Consider the following 27,734-nt stretch of genomic DNA (forward strand, 5'->3'; position numbering starts at 1 on the left):
AGTGAAGTTGACCAGGACTTCACTCTTTGTTCATTTTCAAATATTCAAATACAATTGTTTCAAGTGTAAAGTACACTTAATTTTTTTACATAATTACATAAAAACAAATTTACATTTTCATATAGTGTTATAAAAATAATGTATTTGTGGCCTCCAAATACTTCCCACAGCACCAGGCTGGCACTCTCATCTCAGGGCTTGGCAGCACTGAGGTTTAGGGCTCGGCTCTGAATCATAATTAAAGACAGTCATGAAAGTTAACAACTGTCCTAAATTCCCACAGAGGGAGAAGAGGAACATTCCTGCCAAGAGAAGTCACATTTTTAAAAAATTTTACTTTGCACTTAAGATAAATGATATCTTTAGGATCTAGAATACACAGTAGTCTTACAATTTATTTCCATTTTAGGGGAATTTCATCAGCAGAACGGAGTTCGGTAATTGTCCGAAGGCAGTGGAAGAATCTAACTCTTGGCTGAGAGTGCCTACTCTAATTCCTGGAGTACCTCTGAGTACTTCATAATGACCTTAACATTTAAGGCTTAGCACAACCTTAACATTTCTTAAAAATGTGATTTTTTTCCCTGTATAAGCTATTCCAAACCAATGAATAACTCATACATGTAAATGATCCCTGGGAAAAGCACCTGTCCAACACAGGTGGCTTAATGGCTCTAGAAACTCCCTTTCTTTCCATGATGTCACCAGTAGGGATTTCCCCCTTCTCTCTACTTGAGACCCTCCTGATCTGTTTCTGGCCTGGAGGTTCAGGATGGAAATCTTTGTGATCAGAACAGCTATGGAAAAGCAGGAAGAGGTCGAAAACACCCTCAGTCACCCAGACTTATGTAACTTACACCCTCCAACTCATTTCCCTGCTAGACTCTAAGCAGATCTGGCCAACAACAGAATGAAGTGTTCTTCCCCATTGATTTATTATTTTCACTATGAAAAGATATGCCTGTATTTTGTGGGTTCTTCTTAACATGTTTATCTAATAAATATAGGGGTACAGATCCTTAGAGAAAGTCAAAATTTTAAGATTATCTGGACCTAGGGCTGGGGGTATAGCTCATGGTAGGGGGTATAGCTCATTTGGTAGAGAGCTTATATAGCATGCATAAGGCCCTGGGTTCAAACCCCAGTACCAAAAAAAAAAAAAATTATCTGGACTTTGAGAGGCAGCAGAGAAAACCCTGAACTATGCGTTCTTCTTCATGAATAAGCCAAGTGGGAGAAGGCTGCCTGCCATATTGTTCAATGCCCCAGCCCAAGACAAAGAGAATCTGTGGGCCACAAAATTCAGATCAGCCTCCTTGCACTCAAGGCCCAAAATGAATAAAAGATGGGGGTGGGGGTGGGGAAAGCGTAGGACTGAGAACTCTGCCTAGGAGATTGATAAACCATGCAAATCTCTGCCACCAAAGCTCTTAACACTGAGCCTTCTTCTCATCTTCTCCCATCTGCACTCTCATTAGAATCCCCATCCTCACTCTGCTAGTTTTGATTCTCTTCTCATCTCACCCTGGGCTCCTTTCACTCTCCTGAAATAACTCTCAGACCACAAGGACCATTCATTAATGGTTTAGAACTTAAGTAGATCCTACCCCACAGCCTGGAAATTGGCAAAGAAGGATGCCCAGCCCCTAGCCCAGCTGCATGGGGAGAAGAAAGGAGAGAGGAAGTTGGAGGCTGGCAGAAGCAGTGACAGGAAGACTTCCCAAGGCAATACTGGTCGGCAGACAGTACTTTATTAATGTGGGTGCTGAAAGTACACTAGCCCTTCAAATAATCACCTTATAAAGGTTGGACACATCAACTGGAGATTCCCTTCACTCTTATCACAGAATAAAAGCTGTACAATTCAAATCACAGACCTTTTTTTTTCCTTTTATCCCAAGAGCAATTTAAAAGAAAATTATAGATAAATGTGATCTATATTTAATGTTATTGTGAGAAACTTTAGAGAAAAAGTTATGAAAATGAAAGATAATTTTAGAAAGTCTACCTTAAGGCTGCTTCTGGAGTCTGTTTTAAAAACACCAAACTAAATACCATTTATCTCTGATAGTTTTGAAATAAAACTACAAAAAGCTGAAGTTACACATTATTTAGACTTTTGTCTATATTTTATAAGAAATTTATATATGGTCAATTTAAGGTAAAGAGAATTAAAAGGAATAAAGTAAATTGCTTCCTAATTATAAATAAAATGCTTTAAAAGAGCAGTGGTTCTTTCAGTATACTACAGGAAAAAATATTACAAAACAACAATACCAGAAGAATTGTAATCAGAATAATGGATGGATGGATGGATATATATATATATGTATTTCAATTGAATGTATCTATGTTTGATATATGTTTTATATGTGTGTGTACATATAAAATTTAACAAGAACAAAATTAATTATTCTTCTAGTCCTCTCCCTAACATCCATGTACTTTTTCTAGATCACCAGTTTATTTTTCTCTCACTAAAATGCAAAAATTCATATATTTGTATTCAATTTGTCTAAAATTGCAGTTGCAACCCAACGGAAGAAAAGGTATTTTAAAATTTGAAGGCTTTTTTAAGTTGAACTTTGGGATTTGGCTGGATTTATTTTTAATTTACAGGTGTTGACCCTGTAACAATTGAGTTAAATTACACCAAGATAAAGATAATCTCCAGGTGGGAAGGAACAAATGACCACGTGAATTTTAAGTGCTTCCTGATTTGCCTCTTCAAAGTGCAGTCCAGGAGGTGATACATAGATCCCTTTTCATAAGGGTTGATAATGCTGGAATTTGATAACTCAACCACCCCCCATGTTTAGAGCAAGAGTTTGTTGAATTCCTTGTGTACTTCCCTAATGGTAGGTAGACATCTGATAAATAGGAAATGGATCTTTACCCCAAAAGGACTTCATTCTCAGAAGTTTTATCACAAATATGCACAAAAATACTTTGGATTCCAGAGCCAAGTGCTCAGATGACAAATTCAGAGCTGAGATATCATTGCAGGAAAAGGCAAGCAAGAGGGCATATTGAGCCCCACAATCTGTTCACCACCTCTGACCTCAAGATAAGAAGTCACTAGTTCTTACCATGCTCACTAGAAACCACTGTATTAAGAATTGAGACACCAAAAGGGATGACACTTTCTAAACTGGCCCATGATTGACAATCTTTAAGTACCTCTCAAAAACACAAGAATGCCCACTAGTAACCACCATGACAACAATGACAGGTCTACTCACCATAGGAGGAAATTCCGTAAGGCTGTCCTGGCTGTGGGTACGTGGTGTAAGCTGTAGCTTGCTGCATTCCTGTGGTAAACTGTGTTTGCCCATATGCAGCCATAGTTTGTGAGGAAGGGGTAGGGAGAATATGTGGGTATGGTCTGCTATTTGTCAGAAATGACAGAAAATAGAAAGCCCATGCATTAGATGGAAACATGCAAGGTAACCAATTAACAACCACATCACAAATTCCAGTTAAAGCATGTATCTTAAAGAACCATTTCAAATATAATAGCCTAAGCACTGAAATACTTCAGTGATGCTCAAAAATAAATTTGCATAAATATATTTAAGCTTCCATGAAACACACTTTTCATTTCAATTAAGATGTAACATGGGCACAGATATGACTTGAAATGAGATAAAAAGTCTACTCAGAAAAGTTATTTATTGATTAAGAGAAAATACATCTTACTTGGAAGGATAGATCTGTGGTGGAGAGAACTGGTGAGTTGGTCTTGGGCTGAAGCTGCTGCTCCCGATTGCTGAGAGGGAAAAAAAAATGTAAAATAATCCAAGAGAAAATAGAAAGTACACAGAAAACATTGATATATTTTGAATTATGGCTTTACAACATGAAATGTCAGATAGTGGACCTTTGTTTCCTGCAGAAATGGCAATTTCACATGGGTATGTCTAACAGAAAGTTAAAGTATATAAAGGTCACCATAAGAACTGATGTTAAGTGACTCATTTTAATTGAACTCTTAGAAACATAGTCACAGTCTCAAATACCCATCAGTATGCTGTGATGGTTCTCACAGGGGGGAATACTTTAATGGTACAGGGAGTCCTGGCCACTCTTTGGAAGGGGAGGTACCAAGCTGAATTGCGGGGTTGGGCAGGAAAGCAAAAGGTCTATTGTCTGTGCTCAATGGGAACACACAAACCTGAGCCTGAATTACCAAGAAACATGGTATAATCTTCTCTCAGGTGAGTAGAAATAGGATAGATCTTCATTTGCCTGCATTGGTTTAGCAATGTTTTTTAGTAAAAATGCATTCCTATAACTATTTTAAATTTCTCAAGTTGCAGGCTAAGCCTGTATTTTCTTGTGCTGATCCGGGTGTTTTTTTTGTTTTCTAGATATATGTGTTCAACTTGAATGTTCAAGCAAAAAACTTTTCTTCTTTTTCTTTCCTTAAAGAGGTATTTAAGCATTCGAGCAGAACCTAATTTCTTTTAATCAGATTTACTTGAATCAATGTATTTCCAAAGTGCACTGAACCTTTAAATGTTTTCATACCCATTCTGAATTAAAGAAGCAAAATCCATTTTAATTAACACAAGCCCATAAAATAGAAATTCTCAGCCCTTTCGGTTGCAAGTAAGAACAATCTACAGATATAATTACAGTTGTGTATATGTGTATCCATATGAAATCATGCACACATATTTACATTTATGTATGTATACATACTTTTCTCCCCTAAAACTACCTAGTCTTTACCTGGCTAACACAGATATTCTTTGAGTGCAATTATTATAATACAAACATGATTATTTCCTTCTTCCACTAATAGTCACTGTCTTCAGAGTCACTTATTATTTATTAACTGTATTCTACAGTGAAACTCCTTCATAAAATCCCATGTAGTTAAAGTTTTATGTATTTTTCATGTTGTCACATCAGTGCATTTATGGCTCTCACATTTAATTTTCCAGCTTGTGTTTAAGGGGACAGTAGTAGAGTTGGAGTAGAATCTCAATATCTATAAATAATCCCTCCCAAGCAAAACAAACAAGGCCTAACCTAGGGACAATAGGACAGATCTAGATCAGTCCTACTCTTGCCAGCTGCCAGACCTCTACCATCTGGCTGTCAATTTGGCAGAGACAGAGCAAATCTATATTGCAGAGATGGAAGGAGAGTCCAGCCAGCATCTTCCCCCAACCTTGGTCTTCTGGCACACATTGAGTCAAGACTCAGTTCCAGGCACTATACAAGATGCTGCAGAGCAAACATGCAAAGACAAGTTCTGTCCTTGCTCTGTGGGAAGGCTGACACACAAGTAGCTGTGGGAGGATTAGTGAAATACTGCTGTTTATAAAAGGGAGGGATTAGTGAGGAAACACTTGGACTACAAGGACTACCACTTGCCCAGGTATCTGACTGCAGCTCCTTTTATTCCTCCTTTCTAAGCCTGAAAAGGGGCCAAGGGCAAAGTGGATTTATCCAGCGGGTTGTTGGAGGAGTAATATCTTCCCTGGACAATCATAGTTAAAACAATTGCTCGAAAACAATTTAATGCAATGCCACACCATGGTGGAAGCCAAGAAAAACCTTCGATTCTCTTCTAGCTCTACCTATGTCTTTCAAATTATGGGCCATGATTTAAGAAACGTTCACAAACTCAATAGGATGCACCCAACAATTAAAAAACAAATGATAGAAGATAATCGAGTGTATTAATAGAGTAATAGAAATTCTATGAAGCTTGGATTTACAGCATAGGCAGAGTATATGTGCATAAATGAGAAGAGAGATTTGAGAGGCTGCAGATTATTGTAGTTAAGAACATGTTCTGGAATCAGAATTTAATTTCAGCCCAGATTCAAAGCCTAACTCATATAAGGTCTGAGGTTATTCCCTCTAAGCCTCAGTATGCCTTCATAAAAAATAATGGCTATAATGCCACCTATACCTGCTAGGATTGTTATGAAGACTAAATAAGATAATTGACCTAAAATCATTCATACAGGATTTGTGCTTATAAATGCTAATTTTCTCAGATCCCTATTACCTTTGCCCCAAATTTGCCCTTCCTTCTATTTTTTTTTTTAAGTCTAAAGGATAACATCACCATCTGTTCAGCAAAATGCTTACAAACAGCCTTTCTTACTCCTGTTTTATATAGAGAGTTCAAAGCCAGCCTCAGCAACGGAAAGGCACTAAGCACCTCAGTGAGACCTGTCTCTAAATAAAATACAAAATAGGGTGGGGGATGTGGTTCAGTGGTTGAGTGCCCCAAGTTTAATACCCAATACCAAAAAAAAAAAAAAAAAGTCTAGAAGTAGGTCTTCATCCTTCTCTTTCCCTCACATTCATATACTCCTTCATCATTAAGTCCTGAATACTCTGAATCTGACAACTTCTCACTTTGATTCATCTACCACCCATTCCAATCTCCAACACTGTGGCAAACACTGTGGCAACCAGAAAAGGCACCTCTCAAGTCTCCTGCTGTAGGGTGTATAACTGACCAAACGCCCAGCCACTGAGCTCTGAAATCCATCTATATAAATTCAGGGAGGCCACACGGGGAAGGGCTTCTCCTGGCCAATAACAATGCTGGGGATAGTAAGGCAGCCTGTTCCTGGAAGACCTGCTACTCTGCTGATGGCCTTGCTCATACGTCATGAGACTGTCAATTAACCTAACCTGCCTTTCTTCCCTTTCTCCTCTACTTCTTTCCCCTAACAAAATCCTGGAACATTTAATCCTGCCTCTAGCGACTCTTCTAGGAGCTAATACAGCTAACATGAGCTAACACAGACATCATTTTCCTGGCCAGGGAAATACCCGTCTCCCTGTTTCCACCTGGACTGTTCCATCCTTCATCCCACAATGCCTTTTCCATGTAACAAACAGTGATCTCCTTCACAACAGGAATTAGATCTGTCACAACCCAGCTTACCTTCAACTCCCTACGACCTCCCTCACTTCACCAAAATCTCTGTTCTGATGCCTCCTTCTTGGAGACCTCCTCTCTAAGAATTCTCCATCCACCCTTCCACTATATTCTTTGATGAGTTTTCATTTTTTTCATAGTACTTTTCAGAGGCTGAGTTAGGCACGTAAGACTCACCACTCACCTATGTATTATCTGGCTCTCCCATGGAATACGAGCTCCATGAAGGCTGGGACCTGTCCACCATCTCACTGCTATATTCCCACATATAGCAGGTATTTGACAAAGAACTGCTGACTTAATGATTAGGACCCACAGAGTTGTGTCTTTTTATGACCTATTAAAAATCTTACAACTGTATATATCATTCATATTTTTTTCCTCTTCCAGAAGTATTCTTGTTTCTATTTTCCTTTTTCTAATATCATTGGACATCAACTTTGTGTAATCAATATCATCGACTAGCATCCTATCCACTTTATAACACATTTAGACTTTGGGAAAATGGCAAAAGTGACACGCAAAGATATTAGAGTATGCACATTATTTTCAATCCCTGTGATTCTTAAAATTTAAATCATCACAATATTGCTTTCTGTTGGTAAAGAATAAGCAAAACATCATTATGCTTTAAAAACATGATAAACAACCTTATAATTTTTAAGTCAGCCACACGCCTAGAAAACCAACCAGTCTCCCCACACCAGGATATCTGAGGGACTCCGTGGAGCACAGGCACCCTTGAGGCCTCCTTAGTGCTTTGGAAATAATATAATTCCTTAAGAGCCAGAGGCGGGGTTACTATTCCCAATATCAGAGTGACTCCATTTCTTCTTTTTCTGTCTTATTTCTAAAGACACAAGAGCAGTTGGGATGGGCATTTTTGGGTGCACACAAATTTTTAAGCCATCATGGACAAGAAAGTAGGAATGGTTACCGCAGAGGTAAAGATCATTTTGGAGTTAGAGGTTTAGAGATTTCTTTCTTTTATAAATCCAAAGCCCTATTCACAGCCATCCTAACATTCCTTGTTTTTTGTATTTTTTTCTCATTAGGAGAAAAGGAAGGAAGGAGGCAAGCAGGAAGAAAAAATGTGAAAGACTGTACAAGTATAGATACCTCCATGATCTTTGTGCTTCCTATGCCTTGACCCAACTCCCCACCCGATTCTTAACACCGTGTTTGACACAGATAATCAACCTGTGGAAAGCAAGACCCTTTCTAGATTTTGCCCAAACTATCCCTCCACCTCCCTCTAGGCTGGTTTCCTAAGCCCTTGATTCTCCTGCATATCTTTTCCAAGTAGAAGGTGCACTTTATCCCAGATTCTAGGTATCACAAAGACCCTGGAAAACATATCTTCATTGCTTCTTCCAAGCATTGGTTTCCTGCTCTCCTGCAGAAACACTCTTTCTCTGAGGTTCCTGAGAGCTCTTTCCCACTTGCATGAATGATCCACCTCCTAGACCTTTAGTATTTGGCTGCATCTCCAGATGAGCCCCAACATTACCCTGAGTTGTACATTCAACACTTTTCTCAGTCTTTCTAGGTCTTCTATCCAGCCTCCTACTTCAGTAATTAAGTTCATATATTATCCAGACCTTTTTTTTCCTCCGTTCCATGGTCTCAAGCTATAAGCACATTGGCCAATTCTTTCATCTGCTTAAGCAGACATTTACTGAGCGTTTCTATGATAAGGTTGGATAAGACCCATACAGAATCTTTATTCTCATAAGGCTATAGCTTAGCAGGAAGGCAGATACTAAAACATAATTTGAAAAGTAGTAAGAAGGATAAGGAAGGGAAGTATGGAGAACTAACTACAGACTCTAGACTTTTAGAGGAATCAGACAGGAGTTCTCTCAGCACATTGCCCCTCCTCCACTTCAAATTCTTCTGCATTCCCTTCCACTTCATCTTCCACAGTGAAGGAGTTTTTCCTTTCCTAAGCTGACCCACCTCTGTTTTGGGTTGAAGCTATTGCTGTCCCATCAGGGACTTTCCTTCATCGATTACCTATAAATTCTGTGTCTATAACATAAAGCCTCCCTGACCTTCTCAATGTCACCCCTTTCTCTACCAAAACTGACTTTTCTTCCCCTCCTTTCACCACCATGCTCTTGAAAGATCTCTTTTTCTTCCTCACCTTGTTCTCCCAGTCACCCACCCACTCAGCAATCTTGATGACCACCTGCTACACACTAGGAACTCGGTTGGGCACACAGAAACGGGATGTGTAAAACGGGATGTGTGATCAAGTTGGGGAAAGGAAAAGTAAAGCCCCCCTGTCCACAAAAACTGCCATAGGCTACATCCACAGATGCTTCTAATTTGTTTTGACTTTGTCCTAATCTGAGTCTTGTAGAGAAGTTACAAGAATAATATGAAAACTTCCCAGATAGCCTTCATCCAAATTCTCTACCATTATATTATATAAGCTTTATACTCAATACACTGTGTTTATGTGAATATATACACATGTAAATCTCACATTTGGGGGGAGTTTCCCAGAAATGAATAAATAAATATATAAATGTGTGTGTGTATGTGTGTGTGTGGCCTAAAACTCCTTTAATATTTTAAATAATAATCCAGAAATCCAGATTAATTTTAATTTCCTGGGACCAGAATAACCTACAGCAAAGGGAATGTCTCCAGATCATCTATCAAATAATACAGTCACATTACCATTAGTGAACTTCAAATTGCATTTCCTGCAGAGCCTTGGGAGCATATGAACAACCAATGTCTCCCTACCTATGTCAGCACATATGAGAGTTACCCAAATGATGTCCCTGTCCTCATAAATATTTCAGTTTTTATTTCTTTAAACAAGGAATTCCTTTACCATAGCACATTATCAAAATCAGGAGAAACAGCGATGCAATACTATTATCTTCATATACTTTCAAAAATCAATTATCTCTTTGTAGCACATGTTTAACTTGTACTTAAAAATTGTTACTTTTGAAAAATACAAATGTTACACACATGCATTGTAAAAAAAAAGATATTTGGGGGAAAAAAACCAAAAATCATAAAGAATGAAATTCAAATTATTCTTCCACCCAGAGAGTTTCACCGTTAATTTTTGTACCCATATACAGAGGCACACATCTATACACATAAATGTCTTTCTTTTGAAACTTAACTGATTATCCTATGTTATTCTCATGTAATCTGCTTTTTACTGTAGAGTTAACCTTTTCTCATGTCATTTAAAAAAGCTGCATATGAATCTGTCATGTAGACAGTGCTTCCTTGACATTCTTCCCTTCCTTCACTTCTATTCAATGCTTTTTCTTCTTCCCCAATCACTCCTGTTTCCATTTGATCCTCTACCCAACTCTTCCATATATGAGTGTGTATGTGTGTTTTCCCTGGGTTCTTTCTGAACCTTATTATTGCCTGCTAACTTTAATCTCCAGTATAGTTTCAAAATTCCTTCTTCATATCTTTCCTGGGCTCCAATCCCACTTGACATCTTCAGGTAGATGATATCTTGTATTCAACATGCCCAAAACTGAGGTCACCACTTTTCTTTGTCAATTTTTCTCCTATTTCCTAGCTCCTCTCTCTCAGCCACACTCACCTCCCATGTCCCTTCATCACTAATGACTATGAATCTCACTTCATAAATACACTGAATCCCTCCTTCCCATACTTAGGGACAACACTTATGTTGTCTTCAATATTTCTTGCCCAAGTTAATACAATAAATCCTCTAATTGGCCTCTCCAGTTAAGCATCCCCAAACCATCCTGCCCAATAATCATGGCTCTGGATTATGAATATAAGCATGAAATCTCTTCCTGTGATGCTTCCCATTGCACTTAGGATGAAACAAACTCTGTGGAGGGCATACAAGCCTCTTCGGACTCTAGCCTCCCTCTGCAGCATATCCTTGCTGTTCATATACAAACTAAGAATGCTGAACCATTAGTTTTCCCAAGTTGCACGCACTATGTACTGTGGTCCCTGCCCATAGAGGGGCCCATCTGTCCAACATCCCCATCTCTAGTTCTACATGTGCTTTCTTCCTACTCATTTTTTTTTTTTAATAGAGTGAAGCCACCTATTCTGGACACCTTCCCTGACCAGCCCGTCCCAGCCTGGTCTCCACTGGGTCTCTTCCTGTTCTTAGGGCTTCCCAGTCTTCCCTCTGACATTACCAAACAGCTCTATGAAGGTTTGGTCATTTGTTCACTCCATCATGCCCTGAACTAAGACCATTTCCATACATCTATGCATTCATAATAGGTCTGAGCACACTGTCTGGCTTAAGTCAAAATCCAAAAAATGCTTTCCAAAAGAACAAATGGATATAATATTATGCTTTCTTATTTCTTTATTGTTTCTTACCTGGTATCATTAGTATTGATGAAGTGTACATTTGCATTTAATTTTATCTCTCTATATAATCCCCTTTAGTTGTGATGTATATTAAATATGTAACCCTGAGAGCTAGATTAAATCAGTCACAAATTCATGAAAGTACAGCATTTCTGACTGAGAGGTCTTATAAATATAGCAGATATTATGAGAAGGGTTGAAAATTTTAAAAATATCTTTGATATAAAGAACTTTTAAATGAAATAGTGTAAGCTGGATAACTTGGCAAATAGTATCTCACAGTTATTTCATCACTACACTACCTTCTTGTCAGTAATCTTGTCATGACAGATATAAAACTTGGCCATTTCCTTTGGCAGAGACAGATTCTATTAATGGGAAAGAGATAAAATATGACTTAAGAATTTAATACTGTTTCACAGAGTCTATTTAACTTAGCTATATTATTTACATGATAATTATTTAAAAGGATGATGGGCAAGTCTATTCAAGAAGTAAAGGTCAGATTCTGCCTGCCCAAATTCACATGATGGGAGAAAGGATACAAACAAGATCTAAATGGAGAAACAGTTTGTCACACTGAATAAAAATATCCAAATTTGGTCATATGTGATTCTGAGAAAAGCTATAATTTATATGTATATTTATATGTATGTACACGGACATCTATATAAATACATTAGAATAATATTGAATATTAGTGTGAAAATCTAATATATGTTCCTTACCTGAACCTGAGAAATTGTCTAAAGACCCGTCTGCTGTTGTTGAAGCTATTTCGCTGCTGCTCATTGGCTCTGTTTTAACTACAAAAATAAACATACATCATATATCAAATTAATAGTTGTTTGTAAAGGCATGGTACAACATTCAAATAATGGCAAGAAATTCACCTTTTCCCATTGGAATATAAATCAGGTTAATATTCTTAATAGAATCTCTTCTAAAAAAAAAATAATGTCTTTTCCCCCTGAGAAAACAATCTACGGGGCTGAGGTTGTAGTTCAGTGGAAGAGTGCTTGCCTAGCATGCAGGAGGTACTGGGTTCGCTCCTCAGAACTTCATAAAAATAAGTAAATAAAATAAAGGTATTGTGTCTATCTACAATTAAAAATAAGAAAAGAAAGCAATCTATTATTACAAGTTACCTTTTAAGAGCAACACTTTACAAAGTAAACTCATTGTTCCCTTATATATTTACTAAACAATGTTAATAAATAATATTATTGTTAATAAATGATATTAATGCTAATAAATAATATTGTGATAGGGATTGTTTCCTATCACAATAAAGAAAAATCTTCATTATTTGGCCTGTCAAAAAGGTAAAACAAAAATGAATTGAAGCAGTGGGAAATAATTTACTGTTTAAACATCAGCAGGATTTCAAGACACTTCAGGGTAGTTGCGTACATACCACACAGGTGCACACACATGCTTTATCACATTATGTAGCATGAATCAAAGACAGTAATCCATTAAATTGAGAACTATCACCAACTCAGATAAAACTGCCAATTCATCAAAATTTTATATATACTTAGTACCAGAAACAACACACTATGAAGAAGAAATGAAGTTTTCCACCTCAAAATAGAATGAAGGATAGGAGACAGTTTATGGATTAATTATATACAAATGATCTTTGATAAAGTTCCTTTTGGTAAAGCAGGAAATTTATGCTATAGAGTCTCCAAAGTAAACCTCTCCCCTGACAGATTAATCGAATTATTGTACTCCACCAAATGAGCCAGACCATCTCAGAACATCTACCTTTTTCCTCCCTAGTTTTCAAAGAAGGAGCTACAATTATTTGTTTTTCCTGGAAACTTCTGATCAAAGGCCATCTTTAGAACTTGCCTACCCTACTTTGTGGAAGTTACTTGTTCCCCATTAATAGGTTTTTCAGAAAGGGGGCATTAATTTTTAAAGGCAACCTAAAAATTCCTGGTATGCTTTCTGAATTGAAAACTTCAACAAGAAAATAATCAGGGAGGCTTTGCTCACAAAGTGAACATATTCTAAAAGCTGAGAAGATGACAGAGAAATGTAGCTCTTCCTTCATTCAACATGGCTGAGCTCTAAGAAATACCAAGTGGAAGACAAATTCATTCCACTCCTAGGTCTCCAAGTATTTTACGAAAGCATAATGAGTAGTTTTCAAATAAGCATTATAAATAGATGTATCAGATAGTCACTTTCAAAAAAATTAATTATTTATATGGGTTCTAAACAAGGTTGGGGGAAAAAAAAAACAGCGAGACTAATGAAATCACTGGGCCTGATTGTTTTCATGTAGACCACACAACAGTGAAACTGAAGTTGTAACTGAAGTTTTTGCTTTTCTGCCAGTTGTTTTGGGTTAGAAGTCTTAATTGATGTTAACAAATTCTGACATAAGCCTGTATTTCCCTTCTTTCTCCGTGCCACCAGCAACCTAATGATCTTGCTCTTCAGAACCACTATACTGCCAGGGCTTTAGGAACGCCAGTATTCCACAACTAGTGCAGTTTCAAAGAGACCTCCCCAATTGTCCACATCACACCTTATCCCACTTAAAAAAGGACACATGTAATGCTTTGTACACATAAAAACAATAGTTCTATATTACTCTATGCTCGACAGATAACCACTGGGATTCTGAACTCAGAATCGAACCCCCCAAGCTTAGCAAAAGATTAGAATAAGGTGTGACGGAAGCAGGTCATGTAAAGTGCCTACTCTGTGTCAGTCTTTATAGACATTAATTCTTCAAGACAACTCTATATGTAGATCTCAGAATTCATTCATAAACTCCCTGGTCAGGTATTGTTTTCTTGTTTTGCATGCAAAAATTGAAACCAGAGAGGGTAGGAAATTGCCCAAAGCCACAGAGGAAGAGACAAAAATAAATATTAATTTTCAATGTGATTTTACTCCAAGGACCACAAACAAAGCTTGGATAATGATAATAAATGGCACTTCCCATTGTTAGAGCCACTCTACGAGAGCAAGGCAGCTGAGTCACAGTGTCACACACTGTGGTAGAATGGAAAATGAAACCCCAGCACTCCCTGCCTGCCCTCCAAGATTCTCAGAGCTTGCAGTGTAGTAAACTTGCTGGAAGATCTGAAGCAGAAGTTCCATGCCCAAGTGTCGGGAAAAGAGAAAAAGGGAATTCTTGTACTGTGTAGAGTGTTATTCCAAATTTCTTTCTAAGTCTGCAAAATCTACGGTCTATGATTCTATTGATGAGACTACACAATTGCTTTGTAAAAGCTTGCCTATAACATCAATCCCAGTACCCCTAAAACCTACACCAGCTCTTCTCCATGTGAGTAGCTTAATCAAATGTAACTTTCACTCCCAAGAGGCACATTGTTATACCTGAAATCCATTAAAACTAGGCAAAAAGAATAGAAAGGAAGGGAAGATGATAGGTTTTCTTTTAGGTTCCAAGTTCATTGCTTTTTGCCTTTGTTCAAATATACCCATCTATACACTGAGGAATAAAGACTCCCAATGAATCCAATTTTTAAAAAGGTTCACTGTTGAAGGGAAGAGGATGTACTTAAAGTAACTACCAGGATATTCATGATTGTATCAGGTCCTGTAATTGAATACTTTGATCGCCAGGGACCAGATGCTAAAAAGACTACTGATTTATTGGGATGTAAAATAGTGTCCAAGGGAAAGTCAAAAAGAACAGAGACTATGCTGGCTTTGTTGTTGCCAACTATATACCTATTTAGAGAATTATAAGAACAAAAATAATCTAGCAACCAAAATGTTACCCATTTCATCCCCACTAGTATGAGCACATTTACCAGTAGGCTACAGATGACATAATGGACCACCTCCAAGAATTTGAACTTAAAAACATCACATCATGAAGTTTTTTAAGTTTTAGATATTTAAGGTACTGTAACAGCTGGGAACAGCTATCCCATCTAAGCTACCTTTTTGAAAAGCAAAATCTGTGAGTGATCTATGCTCCTCTAAATATCCAGTATTACCTCCCTGACACTTTTTTGTCATTTACTATCAGCCTATTAGAAAATAGACTGAATTTTTTTGTTCTTGTTTGCCCACATTCAAATATGTCTGTTTTTTTCTCAAGTTTCCAATCTTCCATCTGATCTATTTAAGGACCTACTCATACTCATCCTTTACAAACTTCAGAAATTCCTCCTCTTTGTCCCTTTAATCTCCGTGGTCCCCCAGACTCCTTTAACTGGTCCCATACTCCAGGCTTGAGTCATGCAGGGAAACTCTCCAGAGTATCACCCATCCAGAGTTCCACCTTTCAATCAATACCTTCAAGCTTTGGTGTTAAGAGTCAGAGAATGCAATTAAATGCTCTAAGACTTATTAAAACACGTTTGATTCTTTGAGTTTAATTACCTTGTGTGCAAAATTAAAAGCCTTTTATCTTCATTACAAGACTGCAATAAGGATTCCTAAAAATCTATGTAAAGTACCTGGAATCAAGTAGGAGCTGAACCTATATTCATTATCACCATTAACACAAAGAGTCCTAGTAGTTTTCTTCTTCTTTTGGGCTGGATGCCCTTCTATTTTCTGCTGGAGAGTAATACCAGGTAGTAATATTGAATAAAGAGCTGAAAGTACCAGCTTTGGAATTATCAATTGAATTTCAGTCTAGCTTGGTCACCAATGGTGTAAATATGGAATATTACTAATCTTATGTGCTCCTCAGCTTCCTCACCTGTTAGTGGGATTGTATATGGATTACAATATATTCATGAGAGAATTAAATAAAGATAAATGAAAATATAAGGAAACCAGTAGAATAGAGGAAAGGAATTGAGAGGGAGTGAGAAAAGGAGGAAAGGGGAAGAACTTGGAAATAGAATTGACCCATATGCTATGTGCATGTACAAATATACCACAAAGAATCCCACTTTTATCTATAATTATAATGCACTAATTTAAAAAAGTAGAAGGGAGAGTAGTAAAATAGAAAAAGTGGGTTATGGGGAGGGAAGAGGAGAGGTAGGAATGAGGTTAATCAAATAAGATTATTTGCATATATGAATGTCACAATGAATTCCACTATCATAATTATAAATACACCAATAAAAACCATAAAAGATAAATTATTATAAATCACTTAGCACTACACTAGGTCCAGAGTCCATGCTTTTTAGTTAGTCCCTCTACTAGTATTATATCATCTCTTTAATTATTCAATTTTGAGAAATCAAAGCATTTCGTTTTTTTTCCTTTCTTTTCTCATTTTTTTTCTTTCTTTTTCTAATTTTTTTTTAAACAGTACTGGGAATTGCACCCTGGGTCTTGCACATGCCAGGCAACCACTCTATTATGTATCCCTACCTCATAAAGCAATTTTTAAGATACAGCTGATTGGGTCAAAATTTGTCATAAGCATCACATTAAAGTTAAGCTTATCCTTTGAAAAGTAAATGAGAAGAATCTAAAGTGAAGTGACTTTTCTAAGATCAATCATAAGGCAATGCCTCAGGATAGCTAATATCAAATCAAGGTAACCTGGCGATAATTCAAGAAAGCAGGACTAAATTATGATTACATTAAGAAAACTGCTACCTTCATCAGTAAAGCCAGTGTATGCTCTTTCTGAAGGAAGAGGAGGATAATATACAAAAGAGTTGGGATCAAGAATTCCGGGGAAAGATGTAGCCATCTCTTTCTATTACACTTTAGGGTGCCTCTGAAAATGAGGAACCTGTCTTCCTTCACCATAAATTTAAGTGAAGAATTATCCATCACAGCATGATGACATAACAATCAAGACCATCCAATTAAGCCATTCCACCATGATCCCATGTCCATCCAGCAACTTCTGGTTGTACTTTGAATATTACAGTCATGTAAATAAATCTCCAAGGAGATGACAGGCCAATCAGAGGAGACAAGGTCCATTAGATTAGATATATTTCTCACAATAAATTAAGAGAGCAGTTAAAGCAAGTTGATCTCCAAGGGGTAGCCCTGTCTGCTGCACTGAGAGGCAGCTGTGGTTTGAGCAAGTTGTCTAGGTACACACAGGAAAGGCACTGGCCAACATGATCAGCAGATCCTTCCCAGCTTGTATCCAAGCTCTTCTTGTGACTTTTCTTCAACATCTTTGCTTGACACAAACTCAGCGTTCCTCTCAATTTTGCTTCCTACTATAATGCCAGCAGCTTCAACACCTCAGTTCACCATCCCGCTACTCCTCCTGCATCTCTGAGACTTACCTTCATCCAATTTTGGTTATTAAATGGCTCAGCTGTATCACTGCCTTCAACTTTAGTACCTCCAAGAAATTCCACCTTTCACTTCCTGCGTTGGCTTACTTTCACCAGACAGGTTCTTATTGTTCTCTAGAATATTCCATCTTTCCAAAGCCCTCTCCATTCTCTGCTCTGGCATCACTAGTCTCACTTGCTCAGACTGGAATCCAGAGCCAGTGATGTCTAGCCCCACCAGAGAATGCCATTTTCTTAACCATCAAATTAGATTATTTGGAAACTCTAATCCCAGGATGGAGAATCTTTCACTGTTTGCCCTTCAGCTGCTGTTCTGGATGGATAAGCAAGATAGAATGGGTCACAATGAGCATGCTGACAGAGTGCACATAAATCCAATCTTTCTTCACCCCCTTGAATCATTCTGTTGCTTGACATTCCCTCTTTTCCATCTCTTGTCAACTGTTGGGAATGGTCTCCATGGAGTCTCTTCCACTTACCTTGGGCTCCTGAACCATACCTCACTCTCCACTCTCTTAGCACATATTCTCACCAAATATTTTGTAAAGAATGCTAAAACAGAATTAAACCTGTCATGTTCCCACAACATTTCCCAGTTTTTCTCAGTGATTTCAGTGGAAGTGTCCTTTCCTTTAGCAGGGCTTAATAGCTACACTTTTTTTTTTTTCTTGCTCTCTCTTCCATATCTTCTTTACGATGCTATTCCATTATTTGGGTTCTTGGTATTCTCAATAACTCCATATGAACAGGTTGCTTCCCATTTTTCTAAAGACAGGTCTCTCCTGTTATTACTTATTTATGGTGCCATGGATCCAGTCCAGGGCCTCCAGCCGAACAGACAAGTGCAGTATCACAGAGCTACCTCCAACACTTCCCTAATTTTGGGTTCTCTCTCATCCATGACACTTATTTTTCATAGCCAAATTTCCTGAAAATTTACTTTCAAATCCTCAGCATGTGCCCTCTATCTTTACTCTTTCGTATCATCCCTTTTGTAGCTATTATTTTAATAATTGCCCAATACAAACATTCCTAAGTCTTGATTTTTCTTCATTATTCTGAAGAATGGGCTCTCTCCTTGTCTATTGTCTCATTGATTGATACAGCAATAGTTCCCTCTTTCTCCAAATAGATTTCTTTATCTCCAGAGTTTCTTCTTTTGCTTATTCCACAGTTCTATAATTTCACCTCCTCTATACCGGTCTGAATTTTCTTTCACAATTATTTCTTCCTTACTGTAGTTTTTTTTTTTTTTTTAAATTTAAATGACCTTCATGTAGACAACTTCTAAGTTTTTACCTGTGTGTGCACATCCCCCCACTCCCCACACATACAGGGACCAATCATTACATCCCAATTATACAATGTCAAAAAACTACCACAACATAAATTTGCCATCTTATCACTCCATAGTAGTCATCTCTCTTTTACTTAATGTTCTCAGTCACATAGACGGGAAGTCTCCCTTCCATCCTGATTTCTCCTGCTGCTGCTTTCCTCAATCCCCATTTTCAAGTGCTATAATTTGGATCTTAAGTATTCCCTGAAGGTATGGTGCTACTGGGAGGTTTTGGAACCTTTAAGAGGAGGGGCTTAGTGGGCAGTCTTCAGGTCCTGGGGGTCTGCACTTAAAAGGACCTTGCCCCTTCTTCTTCTTCTTCTTCTGTTCCTGCAGTGAGGTGAATAATTTGGCTCTGCCACACACTCCTTGCCATACTGTGCTGCTTTTGTCACAGACTCAAAAGCAACAGGACCAACCAAAACTATGGACTGTGACCTGTAAAACTTTGAGCTAAAATAGACCTCTTTTCTTTTTAAGTTGATTATCCTAGGAATTTGTTATAGTGATGGTAAAGTGACAAACACATCAAGTCTATAAATTCTACCTCTCTAATCTTTCATAACTGTTGTTGTAATTTCAGGGCCACTATCCCAATTACCATCTACCTCTTCTCTTAAAAAAAAAAAAAAAAGTTCTCAGGTTGGCCTTCCAGCTTCCATTTTCCCTACTTTCAGATTTTTATCTTTTTACAGCCTAGGTTTGCCTGGCACCCCTGCTCTGATGTCTTTGGCAGGCTCTCCATTTTCTCCTGAATTAAGTTTCTATTCCCTAATCATGTATTAAAGCCCCTCTTTGTTAACTTCCCATTCCCCTCACATAGTTTATATTTGCCTAAAAGCTAGTAATTTACAAGAATATGAAAGTATTTAAAAATACACTGTCCTATCTAATTGTCCTAACTTTCCTATGATACGATAATCCCCATTCCACAAATAAAGCTCCACACATTCCTACACAGATATTTAAGCCAAACTGGCCAAATGACATGTTTAAAGCTTCCTCCTTGCTTCCATTTTGCTAGTGCTTTACCCCATGACATCAGTCTATATATTTTCATCATGACTAAGTCATATACTTGAAATTTCAATCAAAATTCCAAGTGTTCCAAGAAGTCTTCCTTGACCTATTTCTCAGGTATGACTTTTTCCCCTTGAACTTCTAAGTTTGTGTTTGAGTCTCCTTTTTATCTGATTCTACCTCATTTTGTCTTTCAGAGTCTTTCTCATTTTAATGCATAATAAATTTTTTTCATGGTAGGAGTTACATCATTTTACATTATTATATCTCTCTAGAACTTAGCACAATGCCTGCCTTGCAACTGGAATACAGTATTTATTGTAGAAATGATTAAAGGTCAAAAAAAATGTGTAAAAAACTGAGTACAACAAATTTCATTCCATTAGACGATTACAGGGGCAATTAAAAATACTCCTGAAACATAATATGAGATTTGTTCCTCCCAAATTATCATTCGGTGGGTGAACTTATGTGCAAGTTCTTGCAAAGTGTCTCATTGACAGAACACATGTAACATACTTTTTTTAAAAAAACAAAGTGCTTTTTAGAGAAGACACATTAGCATAAAATAATATCAATCAATATTCATTTGTATGTTTAGAGAAGACCCTGCCTCAATCAGTAAAAAGAGAAATAAACTATCATAGATTTAATAATAATTCATGGAGCATGACTAACCAAAGGCAAATATTGAATATTACTGCAAATATGCCTCAAAAGAGTCCTTCATAAAGCAACTCTGCACATGATTATGCTGTTGAGATCACTAAAGAAAAACACAACCATCTAATGTCATGGTTTAGATCCAATGACAATATAACTCACAGATTTAAAGACTCTCTTTCTTAAACCATAAGGCAGAAATGAAAATGTATGCTTTTAAAATCTTTGTCAAATGATCCAAAAGGGACAATGGCACTAAAGGCATATGGAAAGAGAAAGAATAAAACTGTTCCATAAAACAGGAGAGTGGAAAATCACATTTCTAAATGTCTACATTTTTTTATGATACCATGCTTTAAAAACACATGATTTAATTAATTACTATCAGTAGCCATTGAACTATTTCCTCGTTGAAAAATATATAAATCCATGAACTAGATGTTTTAGTTAATTTCCATTTAGAAAATGAGGTGTCTCTTTATGCTTGGACTGGCTCTAGGGCCTGACATAGGATTATCACCCCTCTAAATGGTAAAGTCATCTTTTTTTTTTTTTTTAATATTAGAAGAGGGTAGAAAAAAATACAAGCTCTTCAAAAGGGCATAACTGTATGACATTCTGAAAATCAAATTAACACATTTTGACTAAACTTGAACTTAAGGGTATACAAGACCAACACTGAATGTTAGTCAATTCCAAAACCTGGTATTCACAGGAAGTGTAGTAGTGACATTTAACAGTGACTTATGTGGAGAGCTGGACTAGCTGACATTGTCTGTAGAAGCGATAATTAATGGTAAAGATTGAGTGTACCTTTGATGTATCTTTTGCAACTCTACTTTCCTGTTTTTAGTGACTCTCATTCTTGTCTCACTAGCTGCCTAAACTACCACATAAACTCTGTACAGATTGCACAAGCCTCCATACTGTAGCCCATCTCTCCCCCAATCAAATCTATCCTTGAAATTGATGCCAGATTAATCTTAACCCCTTTTATCAATCAGTCCCTTCCTCAAAAACATTCACTGGCTTCTCTATTCCACCACAAAGTCCAAATTCCTTAGCCTAGTGTTCAGGGTCCTCCACTGTTTGGCTAGAGCTGATCCTCCCAACCTTATCTACTATCAATTCCTTCTCCAGCTAAACTGGTCTCCTCACAGTCTCCCAAACTATCCTACCTTTGTTCCTATTGTTCCCTCATTTAGAATGCATTCCATCCCTTTTTGACCTATTCAAATTCTACCCATTCCCCAACACTGAGCTCAAATTCCATCTCCTTCTTGAAGTCTGGCCAGGCCCTAGCAAGCTGAAGAGCTCTTTCTTCTGAACTGAGAGGACTTTTGTTTGCATCAGTGGCTTCTAACCTGCTTGGGAATGAAGCCCTCTTTCTAAAACCAAAATATTGCAGAACTCAAATGATTGCCTATGTTTACTCTGTTGATGAAGAAGGTGCAGAATGACAAAAACCTACTGTGAATCTATAGATAAAAATTTGTATTTTAATAATCATTAACACTTGTAGTTTGTCAATTTTCTCATTCAATGGATCAAGCTTTTTACATAAGAGAACTGGCTGACCTTTGGTACTAGTTCCCGAACTCCGAGCCACAGAATGAAAAATTCTAGCCTTCATAATTTACCTGGATTATTGCTTTTTAGTTTTCAAAAGTATTGCCAAGTATTCAAAAGTCTTATATCTCCCAACAGGACTATGAGTTCCTTAAAGCAGTAGTGTTAGTGTTTATCTTCTAGAATCTAGCATTGCTCTTCATACACAATCAAAACTAAATAAATGTTTGCTTCCCATTTCCTTAAATATTGTATTATAAAGTTTATCATACATAAAAATAATTAGTGAATAACCATAAACTTACCATCTGGATTCAACAATTAATATTTTACTATATATTTGCTATGTCTATCCTTCAAAAAAATCTTATTTCTCATATATTTCAAAATCAGTTACAGAGATAAACATTTCCCCTAAACATTTCAGCATCCATGTCATTAACTAGAGCTTATATTTACTTACGGCTCTTTTTATTTTAAGTAAAATGTATATATATATTGAGATGAACCAATCTTAAATATGCCATTCAATGACTTTTAAAAGATACATGCATTTAGAAACCAACATAGGATCTAAATCTTTTTAGCTTATTAGGATAATGGAAGCATGGCACAACAATATGAAAAGATTGCCTCTGTTTTAAGAATTTAGCAATACAATGCTCTCATTTTCCTACATAGGCAAAGTTCATATAGCTTTCTGAATGGAAGAGTAATAATTGTAAAAGTAGTTTATATTTATTGAGCTCCTCCTATATGCCAGGCATAGTGCTAAGCACTTTATAAACAAATACTTCAGAACTTTACAGCTGGTTTGCTGCTTATGGCAACTATAAGAGACATTTATTACAATTGTATCATTTCAAAGATGAGGAAACTGTAGACTCAAGAAGTAAAACAACTAGCCCAGGGTCACAACACTAGTTTCAAACTTTTAAGTTAATTTATCTTTAATAAATCCACCGAAGAGTTCAGCATTTTCCAATTAGGGTTCTATCATCCTTAATCATTGCTCTGATATAGACCTAGGAAATCAGTGAGCAACAGGGCAATAGGATTGTCTGAGAATACCAGGGCACTGAATAAAAGTATATCAGTGTATGTTGCAAATTAACAGATGGTAAACTAAACTAGTGTATGAAGATTGGAAGCAGATGAGTTGGCTTGGACTCAGAATCTCAATCACATCAATATGGAAAAATGACTTATTTACCTAAAATGTAATCAATCTACCAAATGATTAGTACCCTTTTCCCATCCTTCACCCACTCACAGGAGCATCCAGACACAAACCCTCCCCACACTGAGTATTAATCAAGTGAGCACTTAGGACTGCAAGTACTGCCAGCACGGGCAGAGGCTGAGCCACTATGTGTGGGGCTCAAAGGAGGAGAAAATACCCTTTACTACTGCACAGTCAGACCCAAAGAATATGTTTCGTTTAAAAAATATAACATTTAATATTACTTAATAATAACTGCTATTTCTTTTAACACGCAGTCAATGACAGTAACCATCCTTTGTGTGTTAGACAGACCCATGTCATGACACCCCATAAGAAAAGGGCAATCCTCATTTTACACTGAAAGAAGCAGAGGCTCAGAAGTACTAAGAGCAGCCAATGGATAGAAAGCACTTCCTAGGAGTTCGACTCTGTTCTCAACTTACTTAACCAACCTAGTGACACGGCAGGTAGGCAGCCCTACCATCTTCATCTCACAGACTGAGATGCAGAGGTATCACACTAGGTAGCTGGTGAGTGGCAGAGCCCAGAGATGCCTCCAACAGAGGCATCCTGGCCTCAGAACTCCCTCTGACCCCCTGCTCTGCTGCTTCTCAAAATTTGCCTTAGCTATATCCTGCACTAATAGCAAAACTGAGTTTTGTTTTGTTGTTGTTGTTGTAGTACCAGGGATTGAACTCAGGGGCACTTGACCATTGAGCCACATCCCCAACCCTATTTTGTATTTTTCTCTAGAGACAGGGTCTCACTGAGTTGCTCAGTGCCTTGCTTTTGCTGAGGCTGGCTTTGAGTTCACAATCCTCCTGCCTCAGCCTCCCCATAGCTGGAGCCACTGGGATTACAAGTGTGCACCACTACACCTGGCCCAAACTGAGATTTTTTTTTTTAAACCCCAATCAGTCTGACTGGAAAATTCATGCTTTCACCATCATAAGATACCGATGTCCTATTTTTAAATATTTTGACTCCTTTCCCAGTTTACTTTCCTTAAGGCAAGGATGTCATTGAGCTGTCATTAAATGAATAATATGTAAATAAACACATGGTTTCAGGTCAAATGTCCTCATTACTTCTCACCTAGCATCCTTTCTCACTGCCCACCACCTCCTGAACATGGTTTCAAAATACTACTTAAGGGTACTTCTTAAAACATAAACCCAATCACATCACTCACCTATGTGTAAGCCGTCAGGTCTCTTGTGCAAATGAATTCAAATTCCTGAACACGATACCTAAGGCCTTCAGCATGTGCCCTGGCTGACTGTCTTGGCCCTATTTCTGTGCACTGTGCGTGTCTCCCACAACATACACGCACACACTCTTCCAATTAGGAAAGTCTTTGCCAAAACTGTAAAAACCACATTCTCACTCTTACTACAGCCTGGATGTAACATCACTCTTTCAATTTCCCCCCACCTTTGAAATATTTTATCTCCAATTTTCATTCCTTTAACTTCTTACTACACCTAATTAGATGAGCGGCCTTATCTATCATTCAGTTACATACTACATTGAAGTTGCTGCATCATAAAGTACTTAATTCCAACAAAGTTTCCATTTATAAAACAAATTAGTGTGGGTCAAATGCAAGCCAGTTACCGTGATCAAATTCAAAATCAGTAACAATGTTGACTGTGGATGCTGTCTGGATGGACAGCCTATCAAAGCTACTCTGAACTGGTCTGTGAAAAGGTGAATTTCAGTAATTTAAAAACCAAGCTCTAGAAAACTTCTTGAGCCTATTAATGCATTGTGAGTAGAATGATAAGATGCTTTAATGTTATAATCACCTTCATTATTTGCTTAGTACTAGAGGGCATTCATTTAATAAACATTTAGTGCTGAACTTTTTGCTGGATGCTGGGGATACAATACTAAACAAGGCTCTCCTGCCTCTAAGAAGCCTGGAGATTTTAACAGGCAGAACAAGCATGTAAGTGATGTTGAACATTTTTCATCTTGGTCTTAATCTTAGGTAACATAAAAATTTCTTTAGACAGATGAAGTATTTCAGCAAGATGTCTAGAAAGGTACAAAGCATTTAACAACGTGGATTCTGAAATTAGCCTGATGTGCCTTTGAATTTCTTCTCCAATACAGCTAACATGCCATGTACACAGGCTAGACATTTAACCTCTTTAAAATCAAGGGCATAAAAGTCACCTTAAAGATTATATTAAAGATAAAATAAAATGATGTGCTCAAATAAATAGTAAAAACTCAGTTCATAATTTGCTACACAGCTTCTTTCCATTTAAAATTCCCCATATTAGTAATAAATGTAATGGTAAAATAGGTAAGCATCTTAGATATTGTTTCACTTTTCAGAAAGAAACACTGTTTCTAATTTGTTCTATGGGAAGCACATAAACATACCTCCTTGGAATGTGTTTGGTGGGACTCATCTGCATTTTGGGGGTGTAATGGGATATTGGATGCATAAAATCAAACTGAAAAATATGCAAAACTAGCAAATTACCATGAACATAATCAAAGTAAGTTTTCATTTCTACATAATTTGGGGTACTAAAACTTGACGACATAAATCTTTGATTAGCCTCTCAAAACTTACATTCTCTCTTAGTAAAGGCAACAAACATTCAAAGAACAGCTAAAGGACACATTTTTTTTTTTAATTCAAAGTAAAAATTTAAAAACTGGTAAATTTGTAATATATAAATTTCTTCTATGATCTTGTATGCTTAGTGTTCAAGAGAGAAGAATGAATTACCCTCAGCCCTTAACTCCAAGTAAGCAAGGTGAGAATTCACACACACAACACACACACCACCACCACCACCATTACTTTATCTATACACTGCTCACCCCAAGGCACCCTTGGAAGTAAGAAGTCAGGAATTATTTAAAGCAAGAAATCTATGAACAAAGAGAGATGAATTAGTCTAAAAGTTCATGTCTCCTTGGAGGGAACTAGAACTTTCTCCCAGAAAATAGGATGATCTTGGGAAAACGTGTTTCTGTTCATACTGAAGTTCTGGCCCATTCGGGGCAGAGATGCCATAGACCTATGATTCTCTGACCTATTAGCAACTGAAAATGGGCTTTCTGTATCTAGTTACTAGTTTATCAAAAAGCCCAGATGTCTAGAACACATGAACCTCGCTGCAGTCAATAAGCACTTGAATTCTCAAGTTTAGTGAGCTACAGATGATAGGCTATAGAGTGTATCTGTCACCCTGCTCATCACTTTATTCACTTTATTCCTCTGACCTCACCTCTTCTCCAGCCATACACAGCTCCTTGCTGTTCCTAGAACATACCAAGCATATTCCCAACTCTTGGCTCTGACAACTGCTATTCCTATAGACTCCCTACCAAATGCCAACATAGTGTCCTTTGGTCAATCGGGTTCTCAAAGTCAAGAGAAATGTGACCAAATTGGGACCAAATTTACCATCAACTTCAAAATATTTCCTGAGGTAGAAACCATTTAGTTTGAGCAGTAGCAACTGCAACTGCTTTTTGAATTTCACAGTAATACTGCTGCAATCCAAATGTGCATATAATAATGACTATTATAATGAAAAGCAGAGATGACTTCCCATCTCTGTTTGATCTCCAAGAGGCTTAACACAGACAGAAGGCTAATGGAATTATAATTAAGTCTGAAGCTTTGAAAACTAGTTAGAGACAACCCCCCCCCCGCCCCGAAGTTAACCTATTGATGCAATATGCCATGCACGCGTGACCACAGGAAGAAAACTCACACACCCGCACACACCAGAACTTGAAGACCAGAGCGTAACTACCCTGTGGAGTCATCCTTATAAGGAAGCCCTCTGTCATCAAAGCCTCTGATGTTGTTCTGGTACAACTCTGCTGTTTGCTAGGAAATGGTTTTCTCCATTTTGAAGGGATCAGTGTGGAAGAGAAAGCCAGAGAGGTATTAGAAAAGGCATTTGCAGAGGATGAGAATCACATATTGTCTTCATAAAATAACAGTGATCTAAAAGTACAGGTTCCCGACTGAGACAGAACTAATTTATATACCAACTCAGAGAATTTATTATGGACCATTTTCCTTTAAACTTGGCATTTAACTTTCTAAGGCTTGGTTTAGAGAACAGGTATCACTATGACTATGGTTTATATACGATATAGTAATTAATAAATAGAGCCCTTAGAGTAAGTTTCAAACATGCTACAATTTTTATATGACATGCTGTCAGCAAACCCAATGTAAGTTCTGTTATTATCCCCATTTTAAAGATGAGGAAACTGAGTCACACAGAAACTCATTTGCCTGAGTTCACTTGGCTAGTAAATCATGGAGCCAGGATTCAACTCCACACTCTCAACCATTCTGTTAGCAATCTCAAGGCATTTTCTGAAGATTAATTAAAAAACAAAACAAAACAGAGAATGATCAGCATAATG

At 37.3% G+C, this 27,734-nt stretch overlaps 1 protein-coding gene across 15 annotated transcripts in view; it reads right to left on the reverse strand.

The window, feature by feature from the left end:
- Positions 1–27,734, reverse strand: part of Eya1 (EYA transcriptional coactivator and phosphatase 1) — a 295,310-nt gene that overhangs the window by 106,932 nt on the left and 160,644 nt on the right. For 7 of the 15 annotated variants that reach the window (XM_048783048.1, XM_048783042.1, XM_048783040.1 and 4 more), the window contains 3 exons: positions 11,998–12,075; positions 3,700–3,769; positions 3,243–3,388 (listed from right to left, as the gene is read on the reverse strand). In XM_048783048.1, the coding sequence (XP_048639005.1) occupies positions 3,243–3,388; positions 3,700–3,769; positions 11,998–12,061 (280 nt within the window). In that variant the 5' untranslated portion in view covers positions 12,062–12,075. Of the gene's footprint in view, positions 1–3,242; positions 3,389–3,699; positions 3,770–11,997; positions 12,076–27,734 lie in introns of those variants that run through there. The other 8 variants (XM_048783041.1, XM_048783039.1, XM_048783045.1 and 5 more) reach the window with 3 other exon arrangements.

Source organism: Marmota marmota, unplaced genomic scaffold (assembly GCF_001458135.2).
Source record: "Marmota marmota marmota unplaced genomic scaffold, marMar, whole genome shotgun sequence".
Classification (NCBI taxonomy): domain Eukaryota; kingdom Metazoa; phylum Chordata; class Mammalia; order Rodentia; family Sciuridae; genus Marmota; species Marmota marmota.